At 36.5% G+C, this 12566-nt stretch overlaps 2 protein-coding genes and 1 pseudogene across 2 annotated transcripts; all 3 read left to right on the top strand.

Annotated features, from left to right (window-relative positions):
* The first annotated feature begins 262 nt into the window (after positions 1-262).
* Positions 263-5312, top strand: LOC132641469 (hydroxyproline O-galactosyltransferase GALT6-like). The gene is made up of 7 exons (XM_060358476.1): positions 263-1840; positions 2776-3011; positions 3099-3389; positions 3485-3613; positions 3702-3875; positions 4408-4515; positions 4857-5312. Exons 1-7 carry the CDS (start codon positions 982-984, stop codon positions 5064-5066), a joined length of 2007 nt encoding a protein of 668 aa, XP_060214459.1. The 5' UTR covers positions 263-981; the 3' UTR covers positions 5067-5312.
* A 586-nt stretch (positions 5313-5898) lies between these two features.
* On the top strand, positions 5899-8230 carry LOC132641470 (UPF0481 protein At3g47200-like; annotated as a pseudogene).
* Positions 8231-9853: 1623 nt separating this feature from the next.
* LOC132639764 (uncharacterized) lies at positions 9854-11092 on the top strand. The gene has a single exon (XM_060356185.1). It carries the CDS (start codon positions 9854-9856, stop codon positions 11090-11092), a length of 1239 nt encoding a protein of 412 aa, XP_060212168.1.
* Positions 11093-12566: the final 1474 nt, after the last annotated feature.

Below are 12566 nucleotides of genomic sequence, written 5' to 3' on the forward strand. Positions count from 1 at the left end.
ACTCTGAGACAATTTTTTTTTTTTGAGCTAAAACGAGAGTTAAAATAAGACGTGGAGGAAGTAATTAAGTAATTAATTAAACTAGGAATGTAGACAAACCTGAAGACTTTTCAGTTCAACTCATTGGAATAAGATTAATTAACTTAACCGTAACGTATTTATTCAGTTCTCATAAATACAACAAAGCGGTTTTTATAAGTTCTAAAGACCCAAACCCAAACCGACACCGTATAATACATTTTCTAACCCCACTCCAACGGACAGCCTCAATCACACAACTAATGATCTGTTCACACTTGAAATGAAATAAACAAAAACTAGTACTTCTTTTCAGGCCATTTATAAAGTGTACATACAAATTCAACACGCTAAAAAGTTTTGTGTAATAATAACATCAGTTCATCTTAGTTGATGAACTATTATTATTAGCCCTGGGTTTTTCTTGGTTCTTCTTCAATGTTCTTCAAAAAAGAAAAAAAAGAAAAAGAAAAAGAAAAAGAAAAAGAAAAACCATTGTTTATGCTTTAAAGAAAGAAAAAGCTTTGATTTTCTTTTTCTTTTTTGGGTTGAAATGAAAACAAAATCTTGGGTTTTTGGGTTTTGTTCTTCTTGGTTTTGATCTGTTTTTCTTCAATATTCTTGAAAAAAGACATTTCTTTATGCTATAAAGAAAGCAATTCAGATAGAAAGTTTTGATTTTTTTTGGTTGAAATTAAAACAAAATCTTGGGTTTTGTTCTTCTTGTTTTTGATCTGTTTTCTTTAATATTCTTCAAAAAAACAAAAAACAAATCTTTATGCTTTAAAGTAAGAAACTCAGAAAGAAAGTTTTGATTTTTTTTTTTTTTGGTTGGTTTTTGGGTTTTGTTCTTCTTATCTTTGATTTGTTTTTCTTCAATATTCTTGAAAAAAACATTTCTTTATGCTATAAAGAAAGATACCAAGATAGAAAGTTTTGATTTTTTTCTATTTTGGGGTTAAAATGAAAAGAGGTAAGTTAGACTCAGTTATCTCAGTGAGTAGACTCAGATCAATTCAAGTCTTGATGGGTTTATTATTTTTGTATTTTTTCTTAGTTACTTTAGAAATACCTTTGATTTCTAAACTTGGGTTTGGTTTAGAATCATATGAACTTATTTCTACACCATTTGATAATAATTCCAAATTCACTAAGCTTAATAGTGTAGGTAGTCAAGATCCAGTTTTTCCTTCAAAAATGGTCTCAAGAAGAGCAAAAATGGGATTATCATCATTACCTCATAGGAAAATGAGAGAATTTAAGAAAATTTCGGGTTTAGTTTTCGACGAGAAAGCGTTTGATAGTTTCGATGAAAATGAGTTTTCTGAGCTGCATAAGGTAGTTAGGGATGCTTTTGTAGCTGGGAAGGAACTGTTTCAGGATATCGAATCGGGTAAAGTTGAAAACGAGTTAACGAGTAGGACTCAGAAGAATCGGACTGAGTCGTGTCCTAACTCGGTGTCGTTATGGGGTAGTGAGTTTGTGGCTGGTGGGAAGATAATGGTGATACCTTGTGGATTGACTTTAGGGTCACATATAACAGTGGTGGGGAAGCCTCGGTGGGCTCACAAGGAAAAAGATCCTAAGATTACTTTGGTTAAGGATGATGATGAGACTGTGATGGTTTCACAGTTTATGATGGAATTGCAAGGGTTGAAGACAGTTGACGGAGAGGACCCTCCGAGGATACTGCATTTTAATCCGAGGTTGAAGGGGGATTGGAGTGGAAAGCCAGTGATTGAGCAGAATACATGTTATAGGATGCAATGGGGGTCTGCAATGAGGTGTGACGGTTGGAGGTCCAAGCCTAGTGAGGACACAGGTGAGGAGTTTTTGTTGTTAATGCATTGCTTTTCATTTTTTGTATTGCTTAATTGTTTGGTTGTTGTTGTTGCATTTGCATTATGCATTGGTAACTAGTTGCGAACTGCTAATTTGCCTTAAGAGAAATTAATTACTACTAGTATCGGAACGAAATGAGTTTTAGTGAACCCCCCTAATTTGCCTTAAAAGAGAAATTATTTACCAACTATTGGAGTGAAAAAAGTCTTATTAGAACTGAATGGTGTTCATATAACTGACCCCACCTAGTTTTAGATTAAGTTGTAGTCAATTTTTGTGCTGAGTATTTGTTACTCCTCCATTTCAATTTTTTTGTCTTATTTTGACTTGTCACGAAGTTTAAGAAAGTAAAGATGTCTAATGTACCAAAATGCCCTTTGATCTTGTGGTCTTAAACATGCCATATAGAATGTTGAAATCAAAGAGTTGCCAAATTAGGAAAGAAGCATTCTTTTTGAAACAGACTAAAAGGAAGTAAGACAGACAGATTGAATAGGGAGTATTTTTTATTGGCTGCGGTTCACTTCTTCTTCTTTAGGAAATGTTGAAATTATTAAGATTCTCCTATAGTTGTGTTGCTGTTGTTACTTGTTAAATGTCCAATTTTTACAACTAAATATAGGAAAGGAAAGAATTTGAACTTCTTTTTTTTTTTTTCCAGAATTTGAACTTCTCTAGGGCAGTCTGAGCTGAATTCTTACTGACCAAAATTTTTGCTAGATATTGCTAATTGCAGTGATAGATGATTGAATCAGCTGTCTGATCAGTATAAAACTTGATCAACTGAATTTGGAGCTGTTAGTGAACATCAATGATTGATTTTTCATGTATAGTATGCTAAACTGCTGCATGGTAATGGTTAAGATTTTCACTTGGTGTTGTCTGTGATTGTGATTTCTTGTGGATTGAATGAAGTGGACGGACAGGTGAAATGTGAGAAGTGGATACGTGACGATGATGACCACTCTGAAGAATCAAAGGCCATGTGGTGGTTGAAGAGACTGATTGGTGGGAGGACAAAGAAGGTTTCGATTGACTGGCCATACCCTTTTGTAGAGAACAAGTTGTTTGTGCTTACCGTCAGCGCTGGCTTAGAAGGTTATCACATCAATGTAGATGGGAGACATATTACTTCCTTTCCTTATCGCACTGTGAGTATTATCTAATCTAAGATTATTTTATCTTAATGTCTTTTTATGATGCGCGTGTGTTTCTAAACATTCTCTTGTGGTTGATAGGGTTTTACTCTTGAGGATGCAACGGGTCTGTTTGTTAACGGGGATATTGATGTGCATTCTGTATTTGCTGCTTCGTTACCCTCAACACATCCAAGTTTTGCTCCGCAGAGGCATTTGGAAATGTTACCCAAATGGCAAGCTCCGCCACTTCCAGATGAACCTGTAGAGCTTTTTATTGGCATCCTTTCTGCAGGCAATCATTTTTCTGAGCGAATGGCTGTGAGAAAATCTTGGATGCAGCATCCATCACTTAAGTCTTCAAATATTGTGGCCCGCTTTTTTGTGGCAATGGTAAGACTTGGCTTAGACAGAAGTGTCCATTCATGAAAGTGATATCTCATATTTGGAGCCTTGCATGTGCTTATATTTGAGTTGAAATGTTGCAGCATGGAAGAAAAGAGATAAATGTGGAGCTGATGAAAGAAGCAGAATTTTTTGGTGATATAGTTATAGTTCCTTACATGGACAATTACGATCTTGTTGTATTGAAGACAGTAGCAATTTGTGAATATGGGGTAAGTGCGGGGATAAAATTGGATGACACTCATTATTGCCTCAGATTTTCTCACCTTTTAACATTTATGTACTTATGGAATATTCCAGGTCCGTACAGTCGCAGCAAAGTATGTAATGAAGTGTGATGATGACACATTTGTAAGGATTGATGCTGTGATGAAAGAAGTTAAGAAAGTCCATAGTGGTAGAAGCCTCTATGTCGGCAACATCAATTACTACCATAAGCCCCTTCGACACGGTAAATGGGCAGTCACCTATGAGGTAGACTCTCTCATTTCATCAGTATTGCACTTCAATTTGTGTTGTCTACTGACTTTCTGACGTCTTTCACAGTTTAACCCATCATAATGTGCAATTGCCACAGAGGTTCTTAATTAGGAGAAAGAGAGCTTTACCTATTATGGCCATCAAATAAGAGCCATGCGTTTCCCTGTGATAAATTAGGAAACGCTATTATTCAAGAAACATATAACACCAAAAAAAAAGGAGACACTGTCTCAACCCCACCAAAGGTCCCAAAAAAGAACTATACCTTCAATGATTACTTCAAATCAATTACGGTGAATCCATGCAAGTTTAGGGATTGAATTAGGATAAAGGTGAAATAAAAAACGAATAAGTTCGATACCAAGCGCATTGCAACCATCATTTTCTTTTCCGTTTTCTGTATATTGATAGCTTCTGTTTATGAGAAGCTACTTTGTGCAAACAATTTTGCTAGTGGTTCCTGAACCCCTTATGCATTCACTAGTTTCTGATGTTCAATTTTCCCCATTCCCTATGGGATTTGCAGGAATGGCCTGAAGAAGATTATCCACCCTATGCCAATGGGCCTGGTTATATCATCTCATTGGACATAGCAGAGTACATAGTTTCTGAGTTTGAGAAACATAAGCTGAGGGTAAGTTACCTTGATCTGCTTAGTGAAATATACGTAACACACCCCCCCCCCCCCCCCCCCCCCCCCCCCCCGTCCCTCCCCCCGCGCCCCGTCCTTCAGGAAACCTGAACAGAAAAATTATGGGATAATTACATGTTTGGACAGCTCAAAAGAACAATAGCCAGCACATGTATAGGTTTTGTATGTTAAGTATAAGTATACATACTGTATACACAAATTATACATAATCAGTGTATAGGCTATGTATATTTTGGCTAGCACGCGTAATTAATTTCGGCCGACAGGCGAAAAATGGAAATAGCGCAAAAAAAATTCTATCTAACACATTTGATCCGCTGCAGTTGTTTAAGATGGAGGACGTGAGCATGGGAATGTGGGTAGAACAGTTCAACAGCTCCAGGCCCGTAGAGTATGTGCACAGCTTGAAGTTTTGTCAGTTTGGGTGCATTGAAGGTTATTACACAGCACATTATCAATCTCCAAGGCAAATGATCTGCCTGTGGAGAAAGTTGCTGAACCAAGGAAAACCTCAGTGCTGTAACGTGAGATGACAAGGCGTACCCTCTTAGCTAGTTTTAGGCAACGCTGAAAAGATAAAGTTTTATCTTTTCCCGGGGAGAGCTTGTATATATAATAGCCGTTCGTGCTTATTATATTTACTTCATTCATTCATTAGTTGCTTCTTTTGTTGGGACACCAGTCTTGTGCCCCAGGCTAGGGAGCTCGTGAAATTGTATGAACAATGGTAGCTTAAGCTCTTGTAATATAAAATTCAAGGGTGAACGTTTCATTTTCAATGCCATTTTGCGATTAAAATTATTCTATGTGCCTTTTGACAGAAAAACACATCTCCTAGTTGGTCCCTAAATTTTGACTGTTTTCCACGTAGAAAATAGTCTTTATGGTTATGTCGGCTACTTTAAGGTTGTGGTTCCATAAGTAGTACTACAAGAAACAGAATCCAACATTCTAGCTCTTTGTAATCTATGTTGCTTTGTGAACAATTATGTTGCAGTGTGGACATTTAAACGTGAGAGTGAAGGCGAAAAAAAAAAATGAAAACTGTTTAGAAAAAGGCAAGAAGGTAACAGCAATTTAGTTTCTGATGTTTACTTACCTGGTATGCTTCTTTAAATAATCTAATAAATTGGACTAACAAACAGTATGAGAGCAATATGTTTTCTTGAACTTGTGAATAGGGCGTGCTGAAAAAACAACTCTCCAAGGAGAGAATCAAATCCGTTATAGCTTTTAATGGTGTTTGCCTTGTGATCAAGAAACTGAAGTTTACCTTACCCTAAAAGAGGGTAGTAAAATAGAGAAAGAACCTTAATAACAAACTACGCATCAGTGCCAAACAAGTTAGGGTTGTCTATAATAAGTGCCAAACAAGTTGGGGTTGGCTATATGAATCTTCACTGACCATGTTTCTCCAAAATAGACAAAGAGCCATATGTGGATTTAGAAATCTTTATGACGGCTAAGAACTACTGTGAATTATCCTATTGTACAAGCAAAACATGTTGAAAACAAAAAGTTGAGCAAGAGCTGCATAGTCAACGTATTTTTTAGCTTGCCGCAGGACAAAGTATCTTGGTCCTAAAATTTAAACATCATTGTCATTTGTGTTTCATAATTGTCCCTCTAAATTAATCACAGCTCACAACTGCTAGTGCGATTAGCTCCTGATACCTACTATAGTACTTGAATCTATCTGAAATGGAAAATGAATGGGTGAACAAGGTAAACGATGAGCTTATGCATGTGGGGGATCTTACAAGTGTGGAGACAACACTGGAAGAAGCGGTCCATATATAAAGTACCTGCTCGTGTCATAGATGTGAGCAAGAAAGCTTACAAGCCTCAGGTAGTTTCTTTTGGTCCTTACCATCACGGAGAAGATCATCTCAAGACGATGGAAGGTCACAAACACCGAGCACTTCTCCACTTCGTTAAACGATCTGGAAAATCTTTAACATGTTATATTGACTCCTTACAAGAAGTGGCTCAAGATTTGAAAGATGCATATGATTTGCTGGATCCTGTGTGGCAAAGTGATACTAATGCCTTCTTGCCTTTGATGATTCTTGATGGATGTTTCTTGCTGGAATTCTTGAGAACAGCTGCCGCTGGTCATCTACTTTTAGATAAACCTCAGCATGCTCAACAGTATGACTATGCTCCTAATGATCCGATTTTCAGCGATCATGGAAAGCTCCATCTCATGCCTTATCTCAAACGTGATATGCTGATGCTTGAGAATCAATTGGCTATGCTCCTTTTGGCAAATTACTTTCCATTGAAAATCAAGAGGCAAAGGTTTTTCTCTCCCTCTCTTAAACACGTGCTCACATATACCATGTTGGAAGACAATTATGCTGGGATTAGTAATGCCGGAATTAGTTATGCTGGTATTATTTTTTATCAACTGTTTGATTTGTTGTATTAAAAAGACTGCATTGCATAATTTCTAAATAGTACTGAATAGGGTGTATAAATATAAGAATAGTACTAGTATTGTTAATGTCATGGTTTACCATGTATAAAAATAGTACTGAATAGGGTGTATAAGTAATATTTGTATTAGTTGTACTCTACTTAAATTTGCAACCAAACATTGTACTAAAATTTTGTATCAGCATTATTCTACCTAATAGCTGTTAAGGATGACACACTTTTATTTACTTAACATATAGTGTCAACATTGATTAGTAACCTTCTCTAATCTAATTCTCATTACCGAGTGAATGGTTACCACTTGATTGCATTCATTAGAATGTTAATGAGGAATGTATTAATAAGCTCGTACTGGACTTCTGTAATCCTCACAGCCGTGCTAAAAGACTTGGCAAATGTTTGCATGTATTGGATGTGTAAAGAAAGTGCCTACTTTGGAAAGATCCTGCTTTGACCACGACTCGTCCAAGGAAAACAGACGAGGTTAGGCACCAAAGGAAAGCACCTAGCGTTAGCCACCAGAGTAGTGGCGATGAGATAATCCATTCTGCTATGGAGCTTCATGAAGCAGGCATTTGGTTCAAGAAGAGTAAAACTAGGAGCCTCAAGGACATATCCTTCTATGGTGGTATCCTTAAGCTTCGTCTGATCTTGGTGGACGATGCTACAGAATCAATGTTCTTGAACCTAATAGCTTTCGAGAGATTCCATGTAGGGGTGGGAAATGAGGTGACTTCATACACCTTCATGGGTAATATTATTGACAATGCCAAAGATGTTAGCTTACTACACTCTCGTGGCATCATCCAGAATGCGATTGGCAGCGATTAAGCTGTGGCCAAGCTATTCAGTTCACTATCGAAACACATTACGTTGGATCCAGAGAACAGCCCAGATCTTGTACACAATTTGGTCAGTGACTATTGCAAGCTGAAGTTGAATAAATGCAGAACCAATCTTATTCACACCTACTTCAGGAGCCCCTGGGCCATTTTGTCTGTGATTGCTGCTAGTTTTCTTTTCGCCCTCACCATTATTCAGACGGTATACACCGTTTATGAGTACTATTATCCACCGCCATCAAAATAGAAGATTTCGCCTTTCTCTGTTGGAGAACAACTACGAGTATTACCAAATTTGGAGTGAAAGAAGGAACTTATTCCCTCTTGGTGCATCTAATTCTTAATTCAATTTGATTCCTCAAGTCCTTAAATACACCATTTTATATCAAGTTGTGTCACATATTTGGCCAAATCTCATGTCCCATAATATTTTTATGTTAGAATAAGATTAGGATTGTATATAGTCTCCTACATGAAAAATGATTGTAGTGTGTAGTATATAAATAAAGTTCAGTGTAATAATGTAGAATATACTATTCAATAATATTTTTCTCCTTTATTTCTCACATGGTATCATAGCTTTAGTGAGAAACATCCGGAAGCAAAAAGAGCTGCCGCTGTCAATTTCTGCAGCCTAAGAGCTGCCGCCGTCAATTTCTGATGATTGTTCAGGCTGCCTTGCGTCACCTCACTGTCAGTGAGTGTTTTTCGAAAACCACCACTGCCATCATTTTCACAAAGCTCCAGCGGCCAAACCCCAGAAAATCACGTGGCAGAACTCTGATACGAGTTAAAAATAGAGCAACTGTGGAAAGTAATACTGTATGTTTCCGGAAGTGTACATGGGATTTGAGTTGGTTATTAGCCTATCATTTACTAGTTTTACATTTGAATCCAATAAGTAGTTATTTTATTTCCCCTAAGTTTCTTTTATTTTACTTTGACCCCAAGATCTTATTTCCGCTTTATGTATTGAGTTTGCTTTCATTTGGGACTCTTGGTTAAAAGGCCCATTTAAGTCTTCTATCTAATTAAAAGGGTTTCAAGTTTTTTTTCTTAGTGAAATGACCCACTTTTTAGATTAGGTAAAAAACTCTAATTTAGTTGTGATTTAGAATTTAATTATTATGTCAGATTAGTACCCATCTTTTATGAACTACAAATTGGTCCAAAATCAACAATAAAAAACAAAAACAAGAAAAACCCTCCAAAATCTCTTTCAACGTCTTTTTTTCTTATTTCTTCTATTGTTCTTCTTCCACTCTCAATCTACCCTCTATGCATATGATTGTGTGTTATTGAGGTCCTAAAACTCTTCTCTTTTTGGTGAAGTTGGTTTCAACAAGCTATATTTGGAGAAAGATGGTGTTAAAGTTTTAAAGAAATAGTCAAGCTCAATTTAAATCCGATTAAAGACTGTTTTGGAGTAGCATTAGCCTGGGCTTCTGTTAAAACATTGTATCAAGACCTCAGTTTGAAGGTACACAAATGAATTTTATATATTTGTAGAGTTATTATGCAGATGGAATCTGGTCTGCAATGGACCGATTGACCATCGATCTGACCGATTATATATCAGTCCTCTATGTTATTCAATAGCTGACCGATCATAGTAATTAGTCCGACAGATTCATTATAGATTTTTTTATTTTTTATTTCCATGTTTGCAATAATGTTTCATTTTACTAGTTTCTAATAACGTTACATTATTTATTGTAGGTAGGTACAAAATCATGACAGGAGTTGTCTTACTTGTTGATTATTTTGGAAAGTGGGTAGATGACAAGAAATCGTGGAGATGGAATTCTCAAAATGATACAGTTCGAACAATGCTTGTGAGCAGTGATGTTACCTTTGATAAATTCATGGAAACTATCATTAGAAGAGGTGAATTGAGTTGTGGACATGATCCTGTTTGTGTCAAGTATATGACTAATGCAGGTGCTTTTTCGAGGGACAAAGCACCGCCAGTTGAACTAAATAATGATGAAGATGTCCAAATTTATTTGAATGATATAAATGGTGAAGGTGGCAGGCCAATGTTACGGGTTTCCTTGATTGAATTTTTTTTGGAAAGTGGCTGTGGTTTGAACAACCAGCAATTTGAGAATGAAAATGTCTGCACGCACAATGATGATTTTCATGGGGGAGGAGAGACAAATAATTTTATTGAAACTAATGAGCGTGTAATAGAAGATGTTCTCCCTTGTGAAGTGGAGAAATTTATGGAAACTAATGAGGGTATAATAGAAGATGTTCTCCCTTGCCAAGTTGAGAAATTTATGGAAGCTAATAAGCATATAATAGAAGACGTTCTCCCTTGCCAAGTTGAGAAAGAGGTTCCATTGGATAACGAAGACGATGATATTCAGTTGCCTGAACAATTAGAGGATGCAATGATTGGAACACATCATAGCTATATTTTTTCTGATGGCTCGGGTTTTCATAAAGGATATAGATTTCTGAACAAAGAAGTCGTAGTGAACAAACTGAAACTTGTCGCAATCAGAAAGGGTTTCGAGTTTGCTACAAAGAAGTCTAACAAATCATTGGTAAGTGTTGCATGTGTTGAAAAAAGCTGCAAGTGGAGGGTTCGTGTTGTTAAGTATATTAGCTCAAATGCCTTCCGTATCACAAAATATAAGCCTAATCACTCTTGTGACTTGAGATCTATATCTGGTAGACATAGGCATGCTTCTGCCAGCGTTAATGCAGAATTTATCAAAGAGAGGTTTAGAGAAGGAAAATGTCCTATACCGAAGGAAATAATGAACATTGTGAGTATAGAGTTGAGATGTGATGTTAGTTACTGGACATGCTGGAAGGCCAAGCAACTTGCACAAAATATGATATGGGGAACACCGGAACATGGATACGCGACACTGGAAGCATATCGGTACGAGATTGAAAAAGCAAATGAAGATACCTTTACGGCTTTGGAGGTTCAAGATGGAAGATTTTTATATTATTTTGTTGCCTATAGGCCATGCATAAGAGGATTTAAGAACATAAGAAATGTCCTCGCTGTGGATGGGACTTTTTTAACGGGCCAATGTGGTGGTGTAATGCTAATTGCAAGTGGACAGGATAGTGAAAATCAAATATATCCTATAGCTTGGGCTGTGGTTAACTCAGAGAATGATCTTTCTTGGACTTGGTTTTTTCGTCAATTACTCAATGTAGTGCCAAATACAAATGAGTTATCCATCATATCAGACAGAAATGCGAGCATAAAGAAAGCAATTGCTACAGTTTACGATCAAGCTCATCACGGATAGTGGCGGATCCAGGATTTTGAATCAGGGTATTCGGAAAAACAGCTGAACCAACTTTTGCATTTGTTCGGGGTGTTCAAAAGTCAATATACGTACATAAACACAAAAATTTACCCTAAATATACACTGTAATTTTTTGCCCAGGGTGTTCGGGTGAACACCCTGAGTCTTTACTACATCCGCCCCTGATCACGGAGTATGTACCAAGCACCTTGGGGAAAATATTCGTACAAACTTCCATGTTGGTTCTTTAATCCTTGGTCTATACTATGACGCATCGAATGCCTATCGAGTCGAAGAGTTCAATGAGTATTTAGAAGAAATTCAATGCAAAGGTTATGGTAATGTTGTTGAATACCTCAAGAATGATGTTGGTTTCGAACGGTGGAGCAGAGTTCATTTTCCAGGAAGAAGGTATGATGTCATGACATCCAATATTGCAGAGTCTGTGAAACATTCTTTTTTTTTTTTTGTGAAAAAGAAAGGAACAATATTACAAACTAAAGCGCAACTTGGACGTACAAGTAAGAAAACAAATATCGGAACTCTATATGCACCAGATGGTGCCTTCACAAAAACAAATAGTCAGTCTTCTTGTAAATCCTCTTATTGTTTCAACTCGAACGATCATGCTAAGTATTTTTTGAATTTTTCATTAGTTTTACTCCTTGTTCATCAACTCTCAAGTCAATACGAAATATCAACATAAAACTAATAAGGAATAAGACGATAAAGAGCGATCGATACCACATCTGGCGGACCAAAGCATCTGCTGTAACAGACAGATCATGTATCTGTCAGACAGATGCTCAATTTATCAGCATTTATACGAGAGAAAATTTGATGTTACATTCTCTTTTTGTTTTTGTGTGAAAAAGAAAGGAACAATATTACAAACTAAAGCGCAACTTGGACGTACAAGTAAGAAAACAAATATCCGAACTCTATATGCACCAGATGGTGCCTTCACAAAAACAAATAGTCAGTCTTCTTGAAAATCCTCTTATTGTTTCAACTCGAACGATCATGCTAAGTATTTTTTGAATTTTTCATTAGTTTTACTCCTTATTCATCAACTCTCAAGTCAATACGAAATATCAACATAAAACTAATAAGGAATAAGACGACAAAGAGCGATTGATACCATATCTGGCGGACCAAAGCATCTGCTGTAACAGACAGATCATGTATCTGTCGGACAGATGCTCAATTTATCAGCATTTATACGAGAGAAAATTTGATGTTACATTCTTTTTTTTTTTTGTGAAAAAGAAAGGAACAATATTACAAACTAAAGCGCAACTTGGACGTACAAGTAAGAAAACAAATATCGGAACTCTATATGCACCAGATGGTGCCTTCACAAAAACAAATAGTCAATCTTCTTGTAAATCCTCTTATTGTTTCAACTCGAACGATCATGCTAAGTATTTTTTGATTTTTTCATTAGTTTTACTCCTTATTCATCAACTCTCAA

Source organism: Lycium barbarum, chromosome 5 (genome assembly GCF_019175385.1).
Source record: "Lycium barbarum isolate Lr01 chromosome 5, ASM1917538v2, whole genome shotgun sequence".
In the NCBI taxonomy this organism is placed as follows: domain Eukaryota; kingdom Viridiplantae; phylum Streptophyta; class Magnoliopsida; order Solanales; family Solanaceae; genus Lycium; species Lycium barbarum.